The 27,373-nt window shown below is 37.4% G+C and overlaps 3 protein-coding genes across 7 annotated transcripts; 2 read left to right on the forward strand and 1 right to left on the reverse strand.

Annotated features, from left to right (window-relative positions):
- The first annotated feature begins 455 nt into the window (after window positions 1–455).
- zgc:92606 (uncharacterized protein LOC100000242 homolog) lies at window positions 456–3,423 on the forward strand. The gene is made up of 5 exons (XM_044116948.1): window positions 456–640; window positions 2,052–2,141; window positions 2,288–2,366; window positions 2,533–2,651; window positions 2,924–3,423. Exons 2-5 carry the CDS (start codon window positions 2,052–2,054, stop codon window positions 2,987–2,989), a joined length of 354 nt encoding a protein of 117 aa, XP_043972883.1. The 5' UTR covers window positions 456–640; the 3' UTR covers window positions 2,990–3,423.
- A 1,083-nt stretch (window positions 3,424–4,506) lies between these two features.
- On the forward strand, window positions 4,507–19,308 carry si:dkey-26c10.5 (uncharacterized protein LOC563797 homolog). Of its 5 annotated transcripts, none has more exons than XM_044116952.1 (7): window positions 4,507–4,734; window positions 4,849–4,941; window positions 7,122–7,226; window positions 7,455–7,541; window positions 17,410–17,561; window positions 17,664–17,761; window positions 18,926–19,308. In XM_044116952.1, the coding sequence occupies exons 1-7, from the start codon at window positions 4,647–4,649 to the stop codon at window positions 19,050–19,052; spliced, it is 750 nt and encodes a 249-aa protein (XP_043972887.1). In that variant the 5' UTR covers window positions 4,507–4,646; the 3' UTR covers window positions 19,053–19,308. The 5 variants fall into 5 exon arrangements, with proteins under 5 accessions (XP_043972887.1, XP_043972886.1, XP_043972889.1 ...); XM_044116951.1 differs by lacking the exons at window positions 17,410–17,561; window positions 17,664–17,761; window positions 18,926–19,308 and adding exons at window positions 8,334–8,485; window positions 8,581–8,678; window positions 9,316–9,791; XM_044116950.1 differs by lacking the exons at window positions 4,507–4,734; window positions 4,849–4,941; window positions 7,122–7,226; window positions 7,455–7,541 and adding exons at window positions 10,664–12,635; window positions 12,746–12,838; window positions 15,151–15,255; window positions 15,502–15,618.
- On the reverse strand, window positions 19,294–27,066 carry trpv6 (transient receptor potential cation channel, subfamily V, member 6). Its single transcript, XM_044116949.1, has 17 exons — window positions 26,974–27,066; window positions 26,713–26,852; window positions 26,512–26,609; window positions 26,306–26,428; window positions 25,441–25,581; window positions 25,187–25,285; window positions 24,881–25,056; window positions 24,664–24,810; window positions 24,079–24,158; window positions 23,847–23,982; window positions 22,704–22,790; window positions 22,538–22,614; window positions 22,278–22,443; window positions 22,077–22,143; window positions 21,729–21,997; window positions 21,532–21,638; window positions 19,294–19,817 (listed from the first exon to the last, which is right to left on the reverse strand). Exons 2-17 carry the CDS (start codon window positions 26,841–26,843, stop codon window positions 19,574–19,576), a joined length of 2,148 nt encoding a protein of 715 aa, XP_043972884.1. The 5' UTR covers window positions 26,844–26,852; window positions 26,974–27,066; the 3' UTR covers window positions 19,294–19,573.
- Between the last annotated feature and the right edge of the window lie 307 nt (window positions 27,067–27,373).

Raw genomic sequence — 27,373 nt, forward strand, 5'->3', positions numbered from 1 at the left:
TGTCATTTTCCTTTTACATTAGGCCTTTTTTCTATAATATAAAATCACAACAAAACATATGGAAATTTACCAAACGTGAAAAAGAGTAATTTTTACATTCCAGTGTACATGGATGAGATCTGCAGGAGCTCTGTCAGAACAAATTGTGAACAGTTCATACAATGAAAAAACGGTACATGCCAGGCACGTAGTCTGCCTTAGGCGTGACTGTGAACTTGGTTCCTCGCTCGGCTTGGTTCGGTTTCCATGATTTCCTACTGGATCTGCCTCCTGCCACTTACGGGAAACGGGCTGTAGCTGCTCCAGACTAGCAACCAGATCCAACCAATCAACGCAGAGCATCCGCCTCCGTCTTTCCGTCTACTGAAGATCTATTGGTGTCTATCAAATATCTCGTCTGTGATTGGGTGATTTTATTTTAAGGGGCGGGCACTGACGTATGTGTTGTTTATGTTCAGCAGAATAAGTAGAGCAGTCGACATCTTTGAAGGCAGGTTCTGACTTGTACGCAATGACAGCTTTAAGGCTTTAAGTCATCGCAGTGCTTGTTTTGAGGGACTTTACGACCCAGAATACCACTGGAGCATATCTGTGTTTGAACTGATTTGAGTGATTCTTGTTTTTTGGTTGTTTCCTAAAGGTACGTAAGCAGTAATGTTTGTAATATTATTAGCCACGGTTGTTACTAGCTAGCACCTTAAATTTCATAATTTAACAACTTTAGCAAAAAAAATTGTAGTAAGATTTAACCTCCAACTGTCTGATATTTGGTGATAGATAATCATATACAGTAATATGTTTCCCTGGGGTTGTGCTGTTAGCCAGTTTTATTAAGAAAGCGAGCTATCTGATCTCATTGTTGTTGTTGTTAAGAGTGACGTGGCGTCACTTCACGATCATAACAGAAACACAAAAATCTAGTTTCATCTTCCCCACAACAGCTTGGACCCTAATTATAAGAACCCACTTATGAAGTGACATACAAGTTTATGTCCCTAATCTGCGTAAATACTGGAAACTGTGCCTTGCTTTAATTTGTTATTCGTCTCTGGGTCACTTCGCCCTTTTACCGCCCCTTACCACTGTTTCCTGCATATGCATTGGCATTTTGTCCATCCCATCTGCAAATTTGGATCTTTAAATATTTATGTATAAATGTAGTGTTGGTCACGTACGTTTGCAGTTTTTGCTCATTTCGTTTTGACCGTGCATCAGTTCGTTTCGTTCCCGTTTCGACAACAAACCATTTAAATGTATATAGTCTTGCAGTCTGATGTAAAGCAATGCTAGGTGATTCCAGTAAGTAACATTTACTCACAGTTGGTTGCTTAGAGTTCTTGGTGCTCATAATATGTTTTTTTATAAGACAGCTTGTCAAAATTGGATTTTTACAACCAAAATAAATCGAACTAGGGTCTTGTACAACGTTTTCAGAAAATTACATAAATTGTAAGTAAATTCTATATAAAATTGAAGCATTTCCATGACTATTTATCTCGGCTTCTTTACAACTATATATAAAGTGACAAAACAACGGTCTAAATGGGTACGAAATGGAAATGACAAGGGATCAAATGACAAAACATAGAGGTTTAATGGTTGACATTGACCATAGCATTTCAGTATATATTTTTTTTTGCTTACTTGAATAATGGACATAAGTTGTCATAAAAATTTAGATGATTTCACATGCAACTTAATTTGACTGTTTTATAGTATCTGAGAACTTTAACAGATTTTGTAATCCTGATTTAAACAAGAATAAAAAAGACCTGCTGGGAGGTATTCTTTGAATTAATGATATAATAGAAAATTGCTTTAGTTGTCAAATAGGTACGGAGCGCCCCCTGGTGGGTGCGAAGCTTCCCACTGCAGAGGCAACATTCTGAACTGGAAGCTTGACTGCTTTCATAATGACTTTGGCAGTATCGCTCACGGTCAGAGCTCACTGAAGTCAGACTGCGCTGTTTCTCCCTTGTCTGCTCAGTTAATAAAGCCATTGTTATGAACCTCATTTGTTCCTGTGCTGTTTTTAAAAAATATATTTTCAGATGAGCAGTCAATATCAGCGCTCTGTACCGCTGGAGGTGAGGAGAGCAGAGGGAGAGAGAGTTCGAGCCAAACATCCTGACAAGATACCGGTGAGTAAAACTGATAATCACCTTTACAATGTCAACCTTGATTGAACTGATGATGTCAGTTGTTAGGAGTATCATTTTCGTTTTCATTATTATTGGAAAGTGAACACAGCGAGTTGCTTTTCTAATTTATGTCCATTCATTTTCAGATCATTGTGGAGAGGGCGTCGAGGTCACGCGCTCCCGAGCTCGACAAGAAGAAGTACCTGGTGCCGTCGGATTTAACAGGTGAGAGCAGAACACAAACCACAAACTACATGAATAAAACAACATTGCTGACTTTGACGTTTATTTTCTTTCACTTCCTCTCACTTTAAGCGAAACAAAAGTTTGCGACCCTCGCTGACCGTCTTCTTCGTCTCCTTCCTCTTTTTTTTTTCTTTTTTCTTTTCAGTGGGCCAGTTGTGCTTTTTGATTCGTCAGCGTATGTCTTTGAGACCAGAGGATGCGCTCTTCTTCTTCGTCAACAACTCCCTCCCTCCATCCAGCTGTCCGCTCTCGACTGTATACGAGGTAACTCAGACTGAAACTAGGTTTCATGTGATCGGCCTCCAAAGCCATTTCTGCTTCTACTTTTTCAGAATCTTAACTGATGTTCATTGCATACACAATGCTTCAGTTCAAAACACAAAAAAATGTCAGGCTTTTCCCACAAGGAGGAGTAAATTACTTTCTAAACCAAAACAAATAGGATAAGATGTTTCAGTCAACTTGTTTCACTCTCCAGAATTCCCATTTGACCAATTTTCATGCTAATAATGCATCATTTTGTGCTTATTTTGCAGGAGCACCACGAGGAGGACCTGTTTCTTTACATGACGTACAGCAACGAGAGCGTGTACGGTGCCTGAAGCAAAACAAAGGACTGGAAAAGGACTCAGAGGGAGAATGAGAGTAGACAAACTGGGACTGGAGCAAACGTTGGCAAACGTTTGAGCTTTGCTCCCCTTCTATGTATTCGCTTTGACAAGTAACTGCAATTAAAGGTGGAAGAAGGACTTTGTAAAGGACAAGAAAGGGTCTCTGGATTTGGTTTTTACCTTTTGACAGTATTTCAAGCCGAGCATGATGCATTTAAAAACACTTTAGTTATGTGGATTTACTTCATGGTAGGATGGTAGGATTTTAGAAGAGTGAAAGCATTATGAAGGGAACGTAATAATGTGTTGAGACAACTCTCATTATCTTTCTCAGTCACCTGTATTTAATGCAAATAGCATTGTTTTTGTTTTTTGTAAATTATCAGAATTTCTTTTGCGTAAAATAAAGAAAATTCAAAACTTCATATCGCTTTGTGTCTTTATCAAATGTGCCTTGTGGAACCACTCATGCAGCTGTCTTTCCACATTTTATCTCCTTGTCATTGTTGGCCATTACTCATAAATTTCAGTGGATATTCTCTGGATTATCCATTATCAAAATAATGGATAATGAAGTGGAAGGAAGAGACATACGAGTTTAGCTATTTGTATAAAAATATTAGTGTCATGCACTTGTTTCTGAGTATAATTCTTCTCTCTTCAGGAGCTTTATTTATTATTTCTGCAAGTGCAGCTACATGACTTTTGGGGAACGTTTCAAACATAACTTGTACATTATAAAGAATATTTGCAGATTTTTTTGCAAAATAGCTCAATCTCAAATATTTAAAAATCTTGAAATCGATTCACAAATCCTGGACTTTGGGCCAAAAGTTTAAGAAATGAACATGCTTCACCCTTAACCATTTTATTGTAGCACTTTCTGTATGTTTAGGGTTTAAGGTGAACTTCCTCCTCACTAGTCTCGAGTCTCAACCAGTTGGAGGCTGAAAAACAGGAAGACAACTGGTTGTCTTCCTGTGGGCTTTGTTGTCCAGCAATAGGTCTGGTTTGGCTATGAATAAGTGCTGAAGACATTAACAAAATAAGCAATTTCTATTAAAATTACGATGCAGAGGCACCACCTGATTCTCCAGAAGTAATAGCCAAATAGTTTTTTGTCTTGTTAAAAGCTTTGTGAATCCCTGTTTGATCAGGTAAAGTGGTAAACAATATAGAAGACCTGAGTTGTTTCTGTGGTTGCTACAAGAACAGCAGGACTTTAACGTATTTTGGTGCTAAGCTGTTGAGTGATTTATAAACTAGTAGACATATTTTACAGTCTTCTCTCTGAGTGACACTCGAGGTTACACTGGTTTCTAAGGAGCTTAGAAATGAGGCAAGTTCAAACCCCTGAAGTTACATTTTATACATGTGATTTAGGGGAAGGGTGCAATAAAAAATAAATAAAAAGAAAGAAATCTTTGAAGGGGAAGTGATGAGTCTTCACTCAAATGAGTCACGCATTGACTGGACATGAGGAACTATTTCTTTCTTTCTATTTATGCTGATTTTGACACGTAGATATTCGCAACTTGGTATCAGCTGTTTGTTTCTGCATCCTGGGAAAGTTACATAACCTTCATTGTGAAGTGACCAAAGACCTTCTGAGTAAATCGAAAGTTAGGGGATCAGAGCCAAGGCAGCCATGGAGATGCAGGCGATCCCCAGAGAGAGCCCAAAAAGCAGCAGAGAGAAGGGAGCAGGTGAGCCGATGCTGAAGGCCATAACTCAAGGTGAGCAATGAATGAATTCATTACTTTGAGAGCATTTTGGTGCTCCGGTGTTTACATTAATTGCATGGCAAGAATTTGCACGAGCTCCAGATTTGTTTGTATTTTTGTCTTTAGAGGAAGAAGAACCAGTCCATTACGAAGAACTCCAAAGTCCATCGGAGGATGTTTATGTAGAAGCCTTTCATCCGACAGTCAAATCAAGAACAGGTATGCATTTATATAAAAAATGCACAGATAAAACTGACTAACAGGACAAATGAGTTTATCCTTTGAGCTAAATGTCTGCTGAAGCAACACAACTCCTCATGTTTCAGCATCTTACTCAGTCTAGATCACCCTTTGTGATGCATCAATAGGTGCATTTTCTTTAACACTTTAGCTTTTTGTTATTTAATATATGTCTGTATTATTTACAGTACAATGTAGTACTAGCCCCAGGTAGTCCTTCAGTTTGGTTACATTTGTTTATTTGTGTCTAGCGTGTGGTTTCACACTGCTGCATAAAGACATTTTATTTATCCACATGTTGTATTTGTCCAATGAAACTGAACTGTTAGATTTGGATCTATGCCTTAAATCAATGTTAATGCTCTAAGCACCACAAAAAAAAAAAAAAATTATCAAAATTCTCATAATAATCAAATTACTTTATTTTGAAGAATCTAGATTAATCAGAGATTTGTTTGGTGTGTCAAAAATTACTTGGTGGGCAGTCAGAAGCTAAAAAGGAAGTTTTCTTGAAGACTAGGGTGTTGCTTTTTTTTTTTTTTTTGCAGCAGTATTAGTGACAACTTGGCTTCTTTGCTCTTTAAATGTAAAGTATTTGGTTTAGTTTGATGAGCAACATCTTTGGATAAATGATGTCAAAATGAGGAAGAGAGGAAATTCCCCAGACTTCACACTTTATGACTTCAGATTTCAACTAAGACATTAAAGGTTGCGTAATAGTTATGTTTTAAGACTTACCATTTACCTTTGTATATCAAGTATATGAATAGAAATAACTAAATAAATAAACAGCATAATGCCTTCTGTCATTGCATCTATGCTGCCTCCTTGGTACAGTTAGTGACTTTTGCCTGCTGTTTACACCTTCTTTTTATATGTGCTAAATATAGACACAAAGGCAGCACCAGCAATCTGGTTCTGGTTTAATAATTCACATTCAGGTGGTAAGTCAGTACATTTTAATATCCGCCTCCCAATACTTTGCAGTTTCCGATGATCAGCATTTGTTTTGCATATTCATGAAGACGACTCGTTAATTTACTGTCCACATTTTGCTGACGCAATCCTTTATGCGTATTGTTTCTGGATCAGCTTTGCACATTTTATCAAGTTTGCACCTGATTTTGTGCACAAACCTTCAGAAGATCAGAGTCAACGTATCTCTGAACCCATTTACTGTTCCCCACCTCTTCCTAGCCGAGTTACTTTCATTGTGTGTTGTTATAATACTACTAACAGTTGACTCTTTGTGGTAATAATGAAGTGGAAGTGATGAGGAAATTTCAGATCTGGACTTATTCCACAAGTGACATTTTATCATGGCACCACATTGCAATACACTGAGCTCCAGAGAGCGACCCATTCTGTCACAACTCTTTGTGGAAGCAATCTGCACACCTAAATGCTGCGTTTAATACACCAGTGGCCTTGGAAGTGATTGAAACGCCTGTATTCAGGGATTTGGATGGGTGAGTCAGTGCCTTCGGCTGCAGAGTGGCATAATAAGCAATGGAGAACTAAAACAAAAGCATCCTGAGCTGTTTTCCAATTTCGGCATACAAAACTTTGAGCACAAACTTATTCTTATCACTTTCCTTCACAGAAGTCTTTGGTATATACTCATTATGATAAGTGTGACTCGAACACAGCTCTAATATGACCTACAATGAAATCCTATCTCTTGTTTTGGAAAAAGTACGTCTTTGTTGTGCCATGTTTGGGTTTTGTACTTTGTCACCGTCTGTCTCTCTTAAACACACAAACACATTCTCATTCTGAAAGAGGTAGACACATAAAGACTAAAGCTTGGGGGCATTCAAGGACAAGCTCTGTGCAATGTGAATAATTAAGAAATTACTGGGAGTTGTCATGGTGATGCAGGGGGAGGGGGTCTCTTTAAACTTCAGCAGAGGCACGCTTGCGTCAGCAGAGCAGGAAACCAGAGCAGAAAAGAGTAAACAAGGTGCCTGATATTTAGTAGGACAGCTTTCTCCATGTACATCAAATTCTTTCGCAGCTATGTTGAGGACAAAAAAGAGAAACCAGATGAAGCAAAATTGTCCGTGGAGCTGGAGGGAGAGGAAGGTAATGGGTGAAGTGTTTCTTCCACTCTGATGTGGTCTTTGTAGTGCTCACTGACATTTGGTTTTCCTCTTCAGGCAAACAGGATGAAGGAAAACCAGGACTGTACCGTCTGCTGTGTTTAATCCTCACAATAATCTGCTTCCTCCTTCTCATTGTGGTTTTTGTCCTCAGTGCGAAACGTGAGTACGCTCCGCCATGCATTACTGCAACTAAAACACACACCTCAGGATGACTTTGACATAATGTAGGGCATTATATTTAAGCAGACAGTGATAACCTAACATGCTTTAGGATGATCCAGAGTTTTGTAACAACAGATTGTAGCAGACTGCTGTTAGCTGCAGAGCTGCAGCCTGAGGGTGCTATTCTTGTCCTCATATCTCCTCCCACTGTCCTCTGTTTTGTAGTCCAAACTGGATCCACAGTCTGCTCAGGAAACAACGAATTCAGCCTGGAGGACTGTCAGAGCCGCTTCCCAAAGAGTCAGTTCAACAGTAAGTGTAAAGGTGCTAAATACTGAATAAATAAAACCTTCTATAAGCAAATAAAAACATCTGATACTTTGCCAGTTATTTTTATTTATTTGCCTTACCTTTATCTAAAGAGGTCTTGTTCAGAAGTTCAAACTGTGAGAATGTGCTTGACAAATAAGAAAAGGGGACAAGTGTGACAAAGTTTCAAACCTTGAACATTATTCACAGCAGATGAACAATATTCAGAAGTCATTTAAAGTTTTTATTCAATTCGTAATTTGGGAACAAAGTTGTTGAAGATCTTTTTTGTTTTGCGCTCTAGTTGTTTCTCTGTGTTTTGTAGATTGCAGCCTTGTGGGAGCCGTCTCCCATGGGACATTTTGTAGCTATGGGTCATTTCAAATTTCTTTTGACAATCTGACTTAAAGTCATTTTCTATAATCTTCTTGCAGTCTCTTGTTATGTGTCTGCAATTCATCCTGTCTACTAAGAGTATGCTCAGAATTATTTTGTCTTGATAAAGGATTATAATCTGTCACATTTCAATTGAGTGAGCTGACCCAAACTGAGATCAAAACTTTAAGAGTTTAAGAAATGTCGAAACAACTCCAATATTTTGGACAATACCTACACATACCACAAGTTAAAAGTTTATTAATAACATCAATAAATATGCTAAATACTATATATGCCAATTTACATGATGTAGTCACAAAGACATTTTCAAACCTATATACCTATTTACACTTTTGTCTTAGTAAACAGTTTTCTTTTTCATGTTTTTTGCTTTAACTCATCTGTCTCATTTTTTAGAGCTGCCCTGCCGGCAGTGCGCTAGCGGCTGGCTCACCTTTGGCAAATCCTGTTTTTTCCTGTCCACCACCAGACTGACCTGGTCCGAGAGTCAGAAGAACTGCAGCTCCAGTGGAGGATCTCTGGCTATTGTTTCTAGCCAGAATGTTCAGGTTTGCTTTGTGACGATGGTCATTATTACTGTTATAATTATTTTGCACAGTGCATTTTGTGCAAATCTGAGCCCTTGTTTCTCATTTTCCTCTAGAACTTCCTGACAAAGAAAGGGGAACTGAAATATTGGATTGGACTGAGACATGAAGACTCCGTGTGGAACTGGGTCAACAGCAGTAAGCTGCAGCAGAGGTCATTCTTGAGAAATAACATACTCAGATGATTTATTAAACAACCGATCGCTAAATATTATTTTAATTTTATCATGTTATTTCTGCTCACTTCTTGTTGATTTCTGTTTTTATATGGCTGATATTAGGAGTGAGATACTAACCAATTTGTCTCATAATTATTTGACCAGGTGGGGGCACGCACACACTGTTAATAGAGAAATTAAATTTCAGCACCAATTGATCAGTTAATTATTAAGGTTGAAAAAAATAAATAAATAAAAAGAGACCACGGCAAAAGTAATAATCTCCAGCCAGACAAAGTATCTCAATGTAATTTTTGCACCATTCATCCCAACACACACTCTCTCTGCTCATAGAAGGCAGGACTTGATTTTTATTTTTTTTTCACAAAAAGCAGTAAATTTCTCTATTTTTATAACATTTTTTATAAAAATTGCAACATAAATAAACAGTAATCATAAGCTTTAACACCATAGAAAAAAAAAACTCAGCTCAGCTTTGGCTTTTATTTTCAATCTTCTCTGTAAAAAGAGCCACAAAAGAGATTACTTCACTTGTTTAAAAATAATCTTTGTATTTTTTACATTTTCTTGAATGGTTAACATTAATTATTAATTAATACTAATTATTTGCAGCTATTGGACTGAAGCTGTAAACAACGGAGACTGTGCCTATCTGAACAGCGACAGTCCAGCTGAGAAGAACTGGGACAGAGCTTCCTGTCAATCCACCACCTACTTCATCTGTCAGCTGCAGTTCTGATGGAAACAGTCTCATCAACAATCGTCTCCATAGCAACACAACCAGCAGCTTGTTCTCACGCCACACTCCAATCATATCCAAGCTTCTTAGACAAAAATTTGATTAAATTTGTGGACTGAATTCAATGTATGCCATCAAGTTTTATTTACTACTGCATCGTGTAATATATGAGTAGTACTTCAGTGGCTTAGCTTTTAAAAATTGTATTTGCTGGGTTTACCTGTAGAAAAAAAAACTGTTACCGACTGCTGTGAAGCCTTCATGGAATCGTTAATCTTGAACATACTACACTGAGACTGAATAAAACTTGATCTGCTCCTGTGGAGGCCTAAGAAAACTCCTTTTCCAACAAAATATCAGATTCCGAATTATTTGCACTCTTTGCTTCTGTTATTTTCCTGTATTGATTTCTTATTTTCCTCCATCCATACTTGTTTCTTCTGTTAGTTCAGTTATTTTCATCTGATCAGTTTTGCCATGTTTTACTCTTAGTTCTATTCTTTGTAATTAATTTCCTGGTCTCTCCAGTCTCATATCAACCCGTTAGCTAATCAGCGCAGGCCTTTTGTTCCAGCATTCACCATCATACTATTTAAACCTTTCTCCTGCTCACACTCCTTGCTGGTTCCTCCAGTTGGATTCCTGTTTTTGTTTTGGCTCTGGGTCCCTGTGTTTTTAATATATTTTTTTCATAATTCTTTCATTAAAACATTCTTCACCAGAGTCACAAATGCCTCTGCCTCTTGGCATTTGTGACCTTCATCAACCAACCTACAACATGACACAAAGTTCACTAGATGACATGGTAGCTAAACCTGGATCTGTATGTTCATGTGCAATAAGTTGGATGAAGTGAAGTGTAGAACAAGGGGCTGGTTTTTACCACATTAGTGGCTCCCCAACTATGTAAGTTTGTTCTAAATGACTAATTTAAATGTCTTTACCAGTTTTTATTCATGGGCAAATCTGACCTCTGATTGTGCAACAAGATGTAAGCAGGCCCTGCAAAGCAGGAATGGGACCAGGTCATGTAGACCGTCCAAAGGGCTAAAGAGGAAACCAATAAGTGAAAAGAAGACAATCTTTTAATAATCTGTCAAGATACAAAGAATAAATACTTACAGGTGGAAAAAACCAATGAGAACATAGAAACTCAGCCACACAAACTTTGTCGGGTCTCCAAATATAATCGAGGAGGAAATGAAAGAAAAAAGTCAAAACAACATTTGTGACTAGATCACATTACCAGATTGTATATAACTGGACATGCCTTGATTCAAACCATTCCATTGGAGCTCTTTGTGTTTTTCAAATGATTTCGTCCGTTTTGCTCAATACATCCTCAACTTCAATACATCTCTATCGTGTTCCTGTAGAACAGCACACACCCACAGGATGATGCTGCCGCTACCATGTTTCTTGGATGGTAGCGGCTACCTTGAGATGGTGCGTTCGGGGTGTTTGTTTTTAGCCATATGTAGGGTTTCTCATCAAGGCCCGACTCTTAAACTTGACTTCTCATAAATGTCCGACACCACAAACAGCTCAGGGTTTTGGTTTCTGCAAGCGAAGAACATGACATTGCACCAGTCAAAAACCAGACATAGCGCCATCAACTCAGCTTCCTTCTAGCGTCTCACAAGCTCTGAACACCCAGTAGCTGCACCAAGGACCCATCGTTTATTCTGGGAAAAACATTACAAACAACAGCAGAAAAATATATACATTTTTTTTGCTTTTGTATCAGTGATGGAAAAGAAAATACAGCAAGCATCAGTGCTCAGTTTGTTTACATGCAAGTAGCGGAAACCCCCCACTGAAAACAGTGAATAATTTGAAGATAAGCAAATGAGAAACAGGCAACATTATAGCAAACGATGGCTTCATATCACTTCATCAACATATTCTGAGTCAGCTTCACAAGGAATTAACTTGTCTGTAAATGTTTAGAGGAAGAACAAAACTTATACATGTGCGTCGCAATAAATTTATTGAACGATTAAGTAATACCAATAAATAAAATTTTAATTTAAAATGTATCCGTTACATACCGTAAATTTATTATATGAATTGATGCATTTAGTGGGTTTATTTCTGTTAATCTGGATGATTACGACTAATGAGAAACAAAAATTCAATGTTGAGAATATTAGACCAGATCAATGTAAAGTTTAAATTGAAAAAGCAATGCTTCCTTACATCTACTGTATATAAATGTTTAAGGGGTACCACTAATTGTGGCAGGATTGATACTTTATCAAACAAAACTAATTATTTATATTGCATTGATTGTTGTGATGTACATCTGGAGCAGCTGCCTTTTACATCAATGGATTAGAAAACATGTTTAGACTAAAATATGTTAACTTTGCTCCGAACGAGATGGACATACCATATTTCTTTTAAAGATCTTTTAGTGTATGTCATGTTGTCAGATGGGTTCTTGATTTGCAGTTTTCTTTATATAGTGTTTTGCATGTTTTTTTTGTTTTTTTTATATATAAATTTACTTCAAGGTATTGGACTGAAAAGAGCTGAATAGACACACATAATACTTTGCAAATATTTAATTGCAATGCATTTCAAAAACAATGCCTTCCATTTTACAGTTCTTCATTATGTACAACAAAATATCTCACGGACCTTGAGGTTTTTATATGGTTAAAAATTAAAAATAAAGCCCAAGGGGGTAAATGATTTCGTGGCATTTTAAAAGATTCCTCTTCGCCAAGTCTTTTCTCTGAATAAAAAAACCTAGATTATCATCACACATTGCACTGCTTTCAAGTGAGCTAAGAGGTGAGGCAAGTTCAAACCCCAAAAGCTATTTGTCCATTTTATACATGTGGTTTAGGGGAAGGGCGGAATTAAATAAAGTAAAAAGAAATGTCTAAGGGGAAGTGATTCTTTGAAATGAGTCACACGTTGACCAGACATAAGGAGTTGTTCTTTTTGTTGATAACCAATTTGACCTATACATCTGTGCAACTTATCATCATTCTTCATTTGTGTTTGAATGTTGAAAAAGTTACATAACCTTTATTGTTAGAAACCTTAAAATCTCTGGGTGAATAAAAATTTAGGGAATTAAACCAAAAGGCAGCCATGGAGATGCAGGAGATCCCCACAGAGAGCCCACAAAGCAATGAAGAGGAGGAAGCAGGTGAGCCGATGCTGGAGGCGATAACTCAAGGTGAGGAAGATATGTAGTGCATTAGCACAGAAGATAGTGCTCAGGTGTTTAAATTAATTGTGTGTAAATTTGAAAGTGATCTCCAGATGTGTTTGTATTTTTGTCTTTAGAGGAAGCAGAACCAGTCCGTTACGAAAGCCTCCAAAGTCCGTCGGAGGATGTTTATGTAGAAGCCTTTCATCCAACAGTCAAACAAGGAGATGGTATGTCTGCAAATCAGAAATGGAGTATTTTCTTTTGGATATACAGCAAAGACTAATGGACAGGACAAAAGAGGAAAATGTCTCAGCTGAATTAACCATGAGTCTAAAATGTAAAAATGTTACACATTGTGTTACTTAGTCTGGATAAGATAACTTTGTGAGGCATTAAAAGGTGCATCTTCTTTTATAGTTATTTTTTTCTCTAGCATTTTTGCGTGTAATATTTTCTAGCATTGTTCACGTTTTAAATAATAAAAAATGTCAGATTTGGGAAAGTGATTGAATCAGTCACGGAGAAGCAGAGAGTCCAAAAAGTGAAGGAGCAGATGAGCTGATACTGGAGGTGAGAACTCATGGTGAGCAAAATATTAAATAGTATTGATCACATAGTCAATTAAAACAAAAATTTTAGAAATTATTTAGCCTCAGCTGGAACACACAAATCGTTTATTTGAGTGTTGTGCAGTCTCGCACTGCTGTAAAAAAAGGTGTCGTTTTACTTATGCATCTTTCTGCATTTCTAATAAAACCGAAACAACATATTTCCATCTCAGTATTAAAATAGTCTTACTGTGTTATGAACACAGCAGAAATGAACATTCACAAAATGAATAATGTTTAGTCCTAATATTTTAAAAAAATGCTAAATTTAAAAGAGATCCCTCATGGAAATGAACAGGTTGCCAGTCACTTAGTGGTGGGGGCTTTAGGATTTTAAAAGATTTGAAATGGTTTCTAGTTTTTGCTTTTGCAAAATGCAGCAGTAACAACTGTGGGTCTGCATACTTGTGAAAAACCTTCACACACTTAAAGTGTGTGAAGGTTTGTGTTCAGCAAACAACTCATTTACATATAGAGGAAGAAAGTAATCTTTCTTCTTCATTTTATAACCATTTCCCCATGTAAATTTATAAAATAAATACACAATAAGGAGCATAAATTTGTATCTGGTTAAATACAAGAGATGCCACATGCATTTTAAGAAAATGCTATTAATTTTGAATAGTGTTTAACCCATCTGTAACTCAGATGTTAAATGTTTATCCACAGATTTACGGAAATAAATTTAGCAGACATGTCAGTTTACGTTTCTTCTGGATTTTCTAAATTAAATAGTTTTTATTTTTCTTTCAAATTACCATTTAAATAACACATCATTCTATTCAGATGGTGATATGTCAAAATAAGCCTCTGCTATGTTACTGTTCAGCAAACAATTTAAATACGGACCTTCTGAAATAAAACATTATTCTCCCTCAGGTGTTGGGCTTTAGGTGTTGGCAACTTTTCATTGTTGATTTGTCTTGGGGCCCAAATCTGGATGAATCACAGGAGGTTTTGTGTCTCTGTGACCTTTCTTGTAAGAGTTGTAGTAATTTAATTTTCTTGTTGAGAACTCAAATTTTGAAGACTGGCCATGCCTCTTAGATATGGATAAAAAGTTATGATTTTGAAACCTGTAGGCCCCCCACGCCTTATGAGGAAACTCACCAAATTTCAAGACGACTGGTCAAATCCTCTACAGAGTTTGATCAAAAACAGAGGCTTTAAGCACCTGTTAGTTGCAGAGCATGGGGAAAGGAAAGTTTTGGATTGGTGTCAAGAAGTTCTACAAGTGTATCAAATTTTATACCACTACAGTACAGTAAAGTAAATAAGGAAGGTGTTTTAATCATTTCTATTGGGACTTTTGCGAGAACCTGGTGTGTTCTCAATATTCTGAGAGTTCTCATATTGTTATATTGACTAATCCACATATACAACTAATTCTTCTTGAGCTATTTTCCTACTGATGATTTTGAACATGACCTTGTTCTAGTTACTTTTTCTGCACTGAAATCATCAGCATTCGCTCGTTATGATAAGTGTGACCCAAACACGGATCTAATATGGCTGGCATTGAAATTATATCTCTTGTTTGGGTGTACAAAGTCTCTGTTGTGACTCTGTTTCTACAAGAGAAAGAGATTAAAGCTCGGGGGCATTCAAAGACAAGCTCTGTGCTACATGAATAATTTAGAAATTCCTGCAAGTTGTCATGGTGTTGCGGTGGGCGGGGGACTCTTTAAGCTCTACCCCAGGCACACTTGAGTTAGAACACAAAAGAATAAACACCCTGTCTGGCACACAGTAGGACAGCTTTCTCCATGTATATCAAATATTTTCGCAGCTATTTTGAGGATAAAAAAGAGAAACCAGATGAAGCTAAATTGTCGGTTGAGCTGCAGGGAAAGAAAGGTAGGGATGAAGTGTTTTTTCCACTCTGATGGTGGTCTTTGTAGTGCTCACTGACATTTGGTTTTCCTCTTCAGGCAAACAGGATGAAGGAAAAACAGGACTGTACCGTCTGCTGTGTTTTATCCTCGCAATAACCTGCCTCATTCTTCTCGTAGTTGTTGTCGTTCTCGGTGTGAAACGTGAGTACGCGCCTCCATGCATCAGAGCAACTCAATCACACTGCTACTTTAGATGTCAGATTTAAAGTAGGTTATTATAGCAGACAGTGAAAACCCAGCATGCTTTAGGAAGCAATATCTTTTTCTTTGATCCAGCGTTCATTATAACAACAGGTCTCCTATGCAGTACATTGTTAGCTGCAGAGCTGCAGCCTGAGGGTGCTGTTCTTGCCCTCATATATCTTCCCACTGTCCTCTGTTTTATAGTCCAAACTGAATTCACACTCTGCCAAGGAAATGACAGATTTAGTGACCGACAAAGTCCTTCTCCAGCATGCAGCCTGGAGAACTGCCAGAACCGCTTCCCAACGATGACATTCAAGAGTAAGTGAAAATTTGACAAAATAAACCTTTAACAAATAAAGAAAAACATGAGATACTTCAATATTTTTTTATTGTATTTTTCAAGATTTACCAGACCTTTGCTTAAAGTGGCCTTGATCAGAAGTTATCCAAACTTCCGGCAGATGTTTGGCTTTTCATCTAGTTTTCTCTATCTGACCATGACAGCAAATTGTGCTGACAAATAAGACCAAAACAAAGTATCAAACCACAAAAACAACTCAGCAGAAAAACAATATGTTAAAACCATTTAAAGTTGTTATTCAACTGTGGAAGCAAAGTTGTTACGATCTTTTTTGTTATGGTGTTGGTCATTTCACTCGTAAACTATGTTTCACTTCTGTAGTTTACAGGGTTGTAGGAACCATCTGCTGTTGGTCAATTTGTAATTTTGGGTCATTTTGAATCCACTCTGAACACTTATTTTCTATAATAAGTCTCTCACAGGGAAATTTAAAGGTGGCTCCAATTAATCCAATCTACCAGGAAGAGTTTGTTCAGATTTAATTTCCTTCAATTATGTTGCGTTTCAAGTGAGTAAATCTCAGAATATCAGGAAGTGGAAACCAGGTGTAATATGAAGTCATATCAAAGGGCTACACACAGCTTTTAAAATGCCTGGTTTTTGAGTAAGAATTGACCAATAGAGCTGTAGTTGAATTGTTGTGTGGTAAGTTACCTTTCAGTCTTAATTCCTTGAATTTAGAGAAGCCCTTTAGTCATGATTCATCGTGTTGATGTGTAATGAAGAGATCTTCATTACTGGGACTATTTTATATATAGCACTGTATGGCACTTAAAAATGTATTTTTGCACTGTATTAACAACAAACACTTTATTTAGCATTTGCACTTTAAGCAGAAATTTGCACACAAGAAGTTTTAATTATATTTATTGAACATTTTAGCAATTAGTATGTAGCCTTTGTTCTGGGCTCTGCACAGCTGCTCCTCATTGATGAGTGAGGTTGGTTGCTGTTGCCTGTGGAGGAGCACAATTGTTACTCAGAGCAATGAGCTAATGGTGAGGAAAAACTAAGCAAAGGTGTGCATAATCTGTTGAGTGTGGAGTGCTGTGGTAGAGTGACTCACCTGTCTTTTCTGTGTCCTCTCCAGGGTGTTTGGACAAATTCTACCCCGGGAGTCCAGATGCCATATATAGATTCTGGGAGAGGCCATTGAAAGGACTAGGGGGGGAATTGTTTGTGGGTTTTTGTGGTGTTTATTTAAGGTGTAATGATAAAATGAAAAATATTTATAAAAAGTAAATAGAAGTATTGTATTTAATGAAATGTATTTTATGTAAATAGGTGGAGATTGATGAAGTAATTCCCCTGTGAATTTAATATGGTTTGGTCTTTCACAGCTGGGACTATTTAAGACTGCAGTTTCAGCTGTGAAAGTGTGTGTTGATGCTGAGTGACAAATAAACTGCTGCTGTTCTCCACCTGACTCTGGTTCAAGACTCTCTCTGAACAAAAACCCAACCGCTAAAGGTCGTCTTGTCACATGATGATTCAAACAAAACTCTTCTTAAAATGGTCAGGTAGACTTAGGAAGCAGCCAAAAAACTAAAATAAGATCTTTGAAGCAGCTTGTATTTGTCAAATAAAATCATGTAAGACATGAAGGCATTAAAGAAATTACTGTACTGAGGTTAAAAAAAAAAAAACTTTTTTTAATTTACCTAAACATCTGTCTTAGTGAGAATTTGCAGAGTTTTTTATATCATATTTTTTTGTGTTTAATGCGCCACATCTGTCTCATTTTTTAGAGCTGTCCTGCCGGCAGTGCGCTAGCGGCTGGCTCACCTTTGGCAAATCCTGTTTTTTCCTGTCCACCACCAGACTGACCTGGTCCGAGAGTCAGAAGAACTGCAGCTCCAGTGGAGGATCTCTGGCTATTGTTTCCAGCCAGAATGTTCAGGTTTGCACTGTGTCACTGGTTATTTTCACTTCTAGCAGTTTGTTACGTTATAATTATTTGCACAGCGCATTTTGTGCAACTCGTTTTCTCCTTTTGCTCTAGAATTTCCTCACAAGGAAAGGGAATCTGAAGTACTGGATTGGACTGAGACATGAAGGCTCCACGTGGAACTGGGTCAACAACAATGAACTCCAGCAGAGGTGAATGTAGAGAAATAATGCAAGACACTGCAAGAAACTTGCAATGATGATTACGAGGATTTATAAAACAACTGACAGCTAAATATTGATCAGTTTTATAATCGTACTAAATAATTTCTCCTCATTTTTCTGCTTTGTTTTGCCTGAAATAAGACGATTTGGAGTCAGATACTGATTAATTCAGCTCAAATATTTGACCAGGTGGGGGCACTCATGGGCTGTGTATACAGAAACCAACCAGTCATTTAATCATCAGGTTGAGAAAAATTATTAAAAGAAAAAACAACAAAAAACAGTATCACAACAGATCATCATGTCCTGACAAAGTATCTGAATGTGAATTTTTCTTCATTCCTTCAAAATGAAAAAATGCTGCTCCTGTTTTGTTAAAACCTCGAAAACTAAAACATATAACTTATGTTCTGCTTTCAGTCCCCAAGCTGAATTGATTCACAACATTTTGGTCCTGATTTTAAAGGGTCTTCATGGTCGTGCTCCATTATATTCAGAGAATCTTCTAGAGCCAAACCTCCAAAACATTAACAAGTTCAAACCAGTCGCTCTTAGATACTGTGAGATTTAATCAGAAAAGTGAAGGTGATCATGTCCTCACTGCTGCAGCCCCAAAATTGTGAAATAATGTACCGATGCATAGCTCACAATCTCAAGACATTAGAAGTGCTTACAAAGACTTACCTCTACTTTTTCACTTTTGAATTAAATAGAGCTTGACATCTTAACTAATACTACTTTTGAATGTTTTAAATCTTTTTAAACTAGTTACTTTATTCATGAATTCCATGTGTTTCTCCTTTTTTTTTCTTTTTAAATCCTATGAATTATTTTGTTTTGCTCTGCAGGACTTGGAGCAGCTTCTTTGTTGCCAAGAGCTTCATAAATAAAGTTGACATTAACATATACACACACTCTGCATTTGTGATACATTTATCAAAAATGTGGGCAAGACTAAATTTCAAAAAACAAATACAGTTAATTTCTCCATTTTAGAATGGAGGCAAATTATGTTTTCGACATGGCAAGATAAAGAAACACCAATCTTTTTCAGAAAGAGCTACAACACCTGACAACATTTCACTTTCCTAAGAACTTAATATCCTGGATATTCAGTTTGGTCGTTAACATTAATTGTTCTAATGTTTGCAGCTATTGGACTGAAGCTGTAAACAACGGAGATTGTGCCTATCTGAACAGTGACAGCCCAGCTGAGAAGAACTGGGACAGAGCTTCCTGTCAATCCACCACCTACTTCATCTGTCAGCTGCAGTTCTGATGATGATCAACAATCGTCTCCGTAGCAACACAACCAGCAGCTCGTTTTTATACCACACTCCAATCATATCCAAGCTTCTTAGATGAAGTAAATATTATATTTGTGGTCTGAATTTGATGTATGCCATTGAGTTATTCTTACTGCTGGAATATGATTTGTGCCTTAGTAGTTTGGCTTTCATCAACGTTAGTCAGGAATCTCTGATGTTTATGATGATACATTTCATGTTGACTCAAATAAAGACCAGTAAATTTGTTTTAATAGCGTTTTATTCTCATATAAAAGTGTGCATTCAGCTTCTTGTCAAGTGGAATGTTTCAATATTATGTTCACTCTGGATATATTTCTGCTACATACAATTTTTAAATATATATTGCTATAAAAATAACATGCTTCACTATAGCATAATACTGCAAGAATAATTGCACAGTTCACTACAAAGGAAAAAACAGATACATCTTCAAGTCAGTGACGTGTCGTTGCTTCAAAAAGTTTAGATTATGATCAGGTGGAGTTTCATTTTAGACGTATCTGATGTCCTGGATGTCCATTGGCTCCTCCTGCTCCATCTCCAAACCTAAAGCGCTGTGTCGAATCATCTCCCACCCCGCCTGTGCCTTCTTCCTGTCTGTGTTTTTATGTTCACGCATCGGGATGTCCTTTGTTGACTCTGACTTTTCACTGCCCTCCATTTTATCCTGACTAGAGAAGACCTTGACGTAGCGTCGCATCTTTTCCATCATGGGGTCGTTCCTGTCTTCAACCCTGCAGAAGAGGAGCTTCAGTAAAAACTTTTATGGAACATAAACAACGTTCAATCTCAAAATACACTGTGGACTGGAGGTCACCTTTCAGTTCAGCCAAGTAAAATTAGAAAGTAAACATGGTGCTGATCATCTTTATGGCAATCTATTTGATCCCCTTGGATAGGAAACATTTTGACTTGTCTGAATAATAATAATAATAATGTGAAGAAATGGTCTTGACTCCATCGTTTGATAACCAGGATAAGTTTGGAATGAATGAACTGAATGGTTGAATTAATTAACTTCCAATAGCAGCTTGGTTTTATGTCAACAGAAACATCTATAAGACTGTTTCTGCTACCAAAATGTTGGACTCTGCGCTTTTATTTGTGCTTTACTGTAAAGTTGCTGTATAGTTTAGCCACCACCAGGGGGAGCACCAGCCTTGAAGGTTCCTTCCACGTTTTACTGATTACCCAGAGATCCTTTCTGTACTAGTTCTACTGAAATGAATTTTCTAAAATAAAAAATAAAACAAAGTAGAGCAATTAAAAATAACATGTAAAAAATATTTGAGAATAAATAAATGAAATGAAAATAAATAAACTGCTGTAAAAGTAATCTTTCAAATTAAATCTTACTTTAAGTTACACTAGAAAACTTTGGAAGTCAAAGTACTTTAGAACCATGATAAAGTCAAGCAAAATGCATTTTATCTTTAAGACTATTTTCATTCTACAGCAGGAAGGTTGTTTTATCTGCCAGAAAATTTGGTTCGGGGGTAACTTGTTTAAAACAAAAACAAAAAAAACCCACAATGTCTTATGTGCAAAATTCTGTCTTTAGTGCATGAAATACAAAATTGTTTCTTCTACAAATAGTCCAGTGACATTTCCAATCGAGGTCCAAAGCAATGAAAAAAAAGTGATGATAAATATGTTGAAAACATCATTAAAAATGTTAAACATAATAAAACACACCACAGGCTTTCATATTGAATGATTTCCACTGGTTTGATTAGAAACCAGTATTTACCGAGGACCAGGAGCTCACACATTCAGGATCAATCAATTCCCTCCTTTTGCACATTTTTGTAATTTTATTTTTTTTTTTTTATCACAGATTATTGTGGTGTAATAGTTTCTATGCCCTCCAGATTTTTTTTCACATTTTATCCTAAGCCAGCATCAGTATTTCGCTTGGGTTATAAAGGACAAACCAAGACAAGCTACACAATCATGAGGAGGATAGAAAACGTTACATGCTTTTGAAGATTTTTCTAAAATATGGGTCTGAAAATTGTGGATTGAATTTATTTTCAGGTTCCTTCAGTCCATCTTTATAAAACTTTCTATCTCTGCAGCAACTTTTAGGTTTAGTTACTGATCCTTGGGTTGTTGGACACTTTAATGTTCACCATTTCTTGGAGTTCTGGATGTTTGTTCAGGGTCATTAACCTGCTGGTGAGTAAAGCATCTGCTCATTTTTAAGTCTTTTGCGGCTTCTACCATATTTTTGTCAGGAATTGTTTCGTCCATCTGAATGTTAAATGGCTTGTAGCAACAGTGATTTTCTTACAGCTTTAAAGTGATACATTTTTTTTATTTTATTTTGAGCTGATTTAAGATCTGATTTGAAGAGTTTGTTTTTAGTAACTGTCTTTTCCAGCTCTTGTTATCATACACTATTTATCCACACAATCTCTCTTTGAGATCAGAGCCACATTCTCCTACCTGAGATACCAGCGCTCTTTAAGGCCGTAACTGAGCCCACACACGCCGAGCCGAGGCCACAGACAGCGAGGAAGCCTCCTCTCCAGCATCAGAGTCGTGGCTACAACCTGAACAACAAATATCCCAGCTGTAAGCATGACACAGCAGTGTTGAATCCACGCTGACAAGGTGATGACGTGAGCGCGCGCAACAGCTACCTGAGTCCTCCAGAGCTCGTCTCTCTCTTGGGCCACCCTCCAGTGTGTGTCACTCATCATGGCGATCAGCAGGTTGATCAGCAGGGTGTAGGCGAACACAGAGAAGATGAAGTGCAGCACGTGGACGATGGGGGGTGTTATGAAGGTGTGATCCACAGGCAGGTCGATCAGACCCACGCTGAGTTCAAACAGGGAGAAGAGGGTGATGGGGTAGGACGTGTATGCAGGAATAGAACCTGGGACTTGGGTCATGTACACCATCCAAAGAGCTAAGGGGACGATTAGACAAACAAGTGAATGAGAAAAACAATTTTAAAAAATGTGAAAACACCAAGAATAAACACTTACCGGTGGAAAAACCGACGAGGACAATGAAACTGAGCCACATAAACTTTGTCAGGTCTCCAAATATAACCTAGGAGGAAATGAAAGGAAAACATTTTTAAAAAAAGCCACATAAATCACATTGCCACATTGTATTGTAGCATTAATAACTGTAATGTGTTGTGTACTGCAAAACAACCGCATAGCTTTGACATTCCTTCTCACCTTCTGTATCATGATGACGTACGGGCCGAGCATTTCAAACCCACGAGCGAAGAACATGACGTTGCACCAGCCAAGAACCAGACACAGCGCCATCACTTCCCTTTCCCTCTGCACCTCACATGCTCTGAACACACACAGCAGCACCACCAAGGTCGCGTAGCTTATTCTGCATAAAACATTACAGACACCAGCAGAAGCATCAAACAACATGTCTGTGAATTTTGGTCTTGTGTCCCTGCTGTAAAAATGTTTCTATTTACAGTATGACATGGAAGGGTCCTCCCAATGCTGTCTGGCCGAAGTAACGCTTTGCTCCGACTCTCAGTATGTCAGGGATCTGTTGGTAAGATGACATGAAGGAGGACGTTTTAGCACACACAACTGCTTCATAAAAACATAAAGATAGGACATGAGTCATGTGCTGACCTCCAGCACCAGGATGAGTATAGCTCCCAGGACGCTGATGACCTCTCCAGCCAGCCGCAGACTGTCCCCATAAGTCACATAACTCTCCTGAAGCAGGATCAGGAAAGTACAAGCATCAGCGCTCAGTTTGATGTTTACATGCATGCGGTGGAATAAAAAACCCCTGAAAACTTAGTCGACTGAATAGTTTGAAGATGAGTTAATTAAAAAAGAGATATGGGAAACATGCCTTCACACCAGTTCATCAACATGTTGGTCAGTTTCTCAGGGCATTAGTTTGTTTATAGATGCTCGGAGGAACAGGAAAGCAAATACATGTGTATCCCAATAAATGGGAATATCATTGAACAGCTAATTAATACCAGTGAATAATTTCCAAAATTTAAACTATAGGGCAGAAATTCTTTAGACACATAGTCATGTATTAAATGGGTTTAAGTCTGTTAATCTGGATTATTATGGCTCAAGAAATACTTAATTCTCATAATGTGAAATTATAACCTCAGAACTATAAACTTAAAAAAAAAAAAACATCTTCATATTTCCTTTTTGTGATTTTTTTTAAAAAAAGTTGTGGCATTAATGCTTTTTAAAACAAAGTTATTACTTTTGTTGTGGTACTTTGTTTATGTAAAGAATAAATGTAATCTAATTAAATGATAGGTTCCAGATTATGCAACTGAAATAAAAAGTTTATTTATTCACCAGTGATGGTTTGTAAAGAAGTATAAACACTGTGTTCAAGGTATAAAGAAATTACTGCATATAAAATAAACTTATCTGATTAGATGCATGTTTGATGTGAAATCCCTTTAAATTCATTAAACTTAAAGCAGAGGTAGTTAAATTTATTTTCCGTTATTCAAGTAAACAATGTCATATTGTATCTTCAGATTTTAATCGTCAAATTGAGCCTGAATGTAAAATATATGCTTCTAAAAAGGAATCTCTGATAAATGCAATAAAAATGTATTATTTACCTTCTTATTACAAATTATATGATAAAGTTAAATCTACTCAAGTAAGCTTTGAACATTATTCAACTGCACTGTTGAGGTTTGTCTATGTTCAAAAACAGTTTTAATTGTATGTGGTAAACCTACAACCTCACATTTATGCTATGAATTTATGAGTGCAACCCACATTGAGGGTCTTCTGAACCCGGATGGTTTTGTCCAGGTCCGTGTCTGTGTAGTTCCTGTCAGCGTCCTTTAGAGGGCGGAAGAGACAGCACACGGTGAAGGTCACTATGTACAGGAGATACAGGAGCAGAAGCAATCTGACGTAGGAGAGGTGGAGAGAAAACACTCTTAAAAACACAATGTGTCAATCTACATTTTTTTATTATTTTTACTCCACACAAAGATGAAACTACCTGAGATAATGTTTCCCATACAGATTCCACTTCAAGCTGACCAGCTGCCTCACAGGAGTCACCTCCAGAATCCCCCTCGCCTTTAAAATACCCCAAACAAAATATTATTTTTTACCCCATAATCTTCATACTTACTAAAATACTAAAATATATTTACTAATTTGAAATATTTGCTAATATTTCAAATTGGTAAATATAATTTTATTCATAACACAAATGACCAATTCTCAAATTACAGTGGTAACCACGCTGTTTCTGTGTGGATATAGAGTGGGAGTAAATAAATTTGTTTTCTTCCCAATCCTTTTCAAGCTACATGCATTTTTTTCTTTCTGTCTCAACTACAGTAGTAATATATAAAACATTGGCTGGGTAACCTAGACGATGTTTTGTCTGTACTGTATGCCTCTTTATTATATATATTTGTCCATAAATGTATGTATATATATATATATATATATATATATATATATATATATATATATATATATATATATATATATATATATATATATATATATATATATATATATATATATATATATATTACCCGTTAAAGAGTATGACATGCTATGTGATCTCTACCTCTCTCTTCTGGCTGCCTACTATGACTTCCAGCACCGACATGTTGTCAGCCCACGAGTCGATTTCAGTCAGGTCGTACAGGTGGGAGCTCAAGGGGCCCAGGCTCCACTGGACGACACGCCTTTTATTGACCAGGTGCTGAAACACCTGAGAGAAAAGATGGATTAGTGAAATAATCTGCCCCAGCTTTCCTTTTCCTCCTGGGCTCTGCACTCACCACGATGTTTCCCTCTTTGGCAGCCAGCTTGAAAGGTGTGAGGCCTCTGTTGTTGGGCACCATGTCAAGGGGCACCGGCTGGTCCAGCTCCGCATCACGGGCCAATATCAGGTCAATGGCTTGGCACGCTGTGGTCTTATTGGGCTGCAGGACTAAAATGTGAAGCAGTGTGTTTCCTAGAAGATGAGATGCATAAAATAAAGACATATTAACAGAGTTTATTTATAAACTGCTTGTTGTAGTTGGAACCACACGTCATGTCATTATAAAAATTTAATTCCCAATTCTTGAATTGGGATTTCAAACCTAGATAGTCTTGGACCCTGGTGCTGGCCCCAGCATCGATCAGCATGGCGATGATGTCCTCATTACCGGCACAAGCAGCAAAAGACAGGATGTGCTCACCTGTAGAGCAAACACAGATGCATAAAAAATTACACCACATTATTTTTATCACATTGCAAAACAACACAGAAGTTTGTTTTACACAAATACCAAAAAATACCAGAAACAAATCAATGTCCTTGGTATGTTGTTATTGAGAGATTGCGCTGACTTACCACAGTACAAACGTCCTCCTATCCTCTTCTTGAAATAAAGACCAGTGACTCGCGGGTTGATGACGTCTCCTCCACGGCTGAGCAGATGATGAACCAGGTTGAGGTTCTGGTTCACTACAGCAATGTGGAGAGGAGTGACACCTGAGGCACAGATAAACAACGTTATGGCAATTTTTTTAAAATGAAATGCTGCTTATGTTAGCTTAAATTCAAATTTGTAATTTAATTAAATGTTATAGATATTAAAATGACAGATAGATAATGAATTCTTCTAATTTTTTGTGTAAATACTGGGAAACAGTGATGGTTTTCCTCAAAGCAAGCATACAGAAACCAATAAGGAGATTTTAGGCATCTTAAAGTTGTGCAACTGGAAATGTCTCAGTGAACATTTCCCCAGACAATTAATAAAAATAACAATCAAACTGCTCATTTCATCCCTGAAACTATCTTTTGACATAAGCAGCTAATTCCCAACACTGCGAGCAAATCAAATTATTTCTAAGAAGTCAGAAAGTTTTGGTGCGCTAAAGCATGTTAGAAATCTCAGCAGCCAGCAGAAACAGCAGTGGGACACCTGAGGTAAAGTGAAGCTTTAAACTAAAATTACTAAGATTTGGATGATTCATTGTTCACTTAGATCAGCAAATTTTGCTTTGTCTAAAGATTTGATGAAATCTAGTTTCCCATGTTTGTTACTTCGAATCAGAATCGTCTTTTTTATCTTAGATTCTGTCTGCTGTTCATCTGCTTTTTCCTGTAATTATTGCACATCTAGTTGTGTTTGTCTTCTTTAACAGCAAGACTTTGACATTTTAATAATGTGCATCTCTGTTTAAGTTTGGGTGTGTTAATTCTCTTGAACCTTGAAAAAGCTCAGAGGTCATGGGCTCGTTGATGAGATCTGGAGCTCCGTCCATCAGAGCCACGGCAGCGTCCAGGTTATCGTTCATCACAGCAACATGAAGAGCCGTCTCTCCGAGGGATCCTGAGTGACAAGAATTATTTTAATGTTACCTTAACGATGAAACACTACAAAAAGGTTTCTTTTTTTAGTACTGTTTTTCCCACCTCTCTCAAATATGTTGGTGGAAGCACAGCTCAGTAGCTTCTTTATGCAACCAACACTGTCGATTTTAGCCGCGTAGAAGAGAGGAATGTCATTTATGCTGCAAAACAATACAAAAGCCACATAATGTAAACTTTTAATGCATTCTGGCTAAGAAAAAAACAAAACAAAAGCAGTTGCAGTGGCTTCAGGTATGATAGTACTTTTTTGTGTAGTAGAGAAATGTTTCATCCAGCATTTCGTTCCATCCTTTTTTGTTCTGAAGGCGAAACCTCAGCTGGGTCCACCAGTGGTTGAGCTCGCTGGGAGCAGATCTGGTCAGAGACGGAGACATGGAGTCCAACTGGAAAAGTGATAAACAAGGGTTTTAGTTATTTACAGGTCAACATAACCGATTTAGGTCTATAATTGCAATGAATGTGAATAATTTTCAAAGCAGAAACAATTTCTTTAGGAAATCTTACCCTCACAGAGCAAAGTGCTGCTTCTCTTCTTTTACAACTCCTCAGTCATAACCCTTTAAATTTGTGCTCAGCACCTTGGAAATGTCCCTGAGTAGAAATCCCAGTGGCTTTGCAATTATATATGACCCCAGCATGAAAGAGGAGGAGACATGTGGTGGGCGGAGAGCGGACAGGTGAGGCAGGGACAGTGAGGTGGTAATGAGCAGGTAGACTTTACCTGCTGGTTACAGAAATACCACAGAGAAAGTTGTGTTTGAAGCTTCGGTCCACTTGTTGACTTTGATCACCTTCATCATGATGATTTGAAATTACCAGTGAAGCTCACTTACCACGAGAGTGAAGGGATGCTGGTTCCAATCCCTGACATTCCCAGGGCTCTAAAGTGTGTACATCTCTGTCA

This window comes from Gambusia affinis, linkage group LG05 (genome assembly GCF_019740435.1).
Source record: "Gambusia affinis linkage group LG05, SWU_Gaff_1.0, whole genome shotgun sequence".
Lineage (NCBI taxonomy): Eukaryota > Metazoa > Chordata > Actinopteri > Cyprinodontiformes > Poeciliidae > Gambusia > Gambusia affinis.

Excerpts from the sequence above, each read along its gene's own strand:
- trpv6 (XM_044116949.1), bottom strand. The coding sequence starts at position 26,843 with ATGTCTCCGTCTCTGACCAGATCTGCTCCCAGCGAGCTCAACCACTGG. Across the intron at positions 26,429-26,511 it reads CACCAACATATTTGAGAGAG|GATCCCTCGGAGAGACGGCT; the intron begins GTGGGAAAAACA and ends CTTGTCACTCAG. Across the intron at positions 24,159-24,663 it reads TAGGCAGCCAGAAGAGAGAG|GCGAGGGGGATTCTGGAGGT; the intron begins GTAGAGATCACA and ends GGTATTTTAAAG.
- zgc:92606 (XM_044116948.1), top strand. The coding sequence starts at position 2,052 with ATGAGCAGTCAATATCAGCGCTCTGTACCGCTGGAGGTGAGGAGAGCA. Across the intron at positions 2,142-2,287 it reads AACATCCTGACAAGATACCG|ATCATTGTGGAGAGGGCGTC; the intron begins GTGAGTAAAACT and ends ATTCATTTTCAG. Across the intron at positions 2,652-2,923 it reads CGCTCTCGACTGTATACGAG|GAGCACCACGAGGAGGACCT; the intron begins GTAACTCAGACT and ends CTTATTTTGCAG.
- si:dkey-26c10.5 (XM_044116950.1), top strand. The coding sequence starts at position 12,548 with ATGGAGATGCAGGAGATCCCCACAGAGAGCCCACAAAGCAATGAAGAG. Across the intron at positions 15,256-15,501 it reads TGTCGTTCTCGGTGTGAAAC|TCCAAACTGAATTCACACTC; the intron begins GTGAGTACGCGC and ends TCTGTTTTATAG. Across the intron at positions 15,619-17,409 it reads CCCAACGATGACATTCAAGA|AGCTGTCCTGCCGGCAGTGC; the intron begins GTAAGTGAAAAT and ends CTCATTTTTTAG.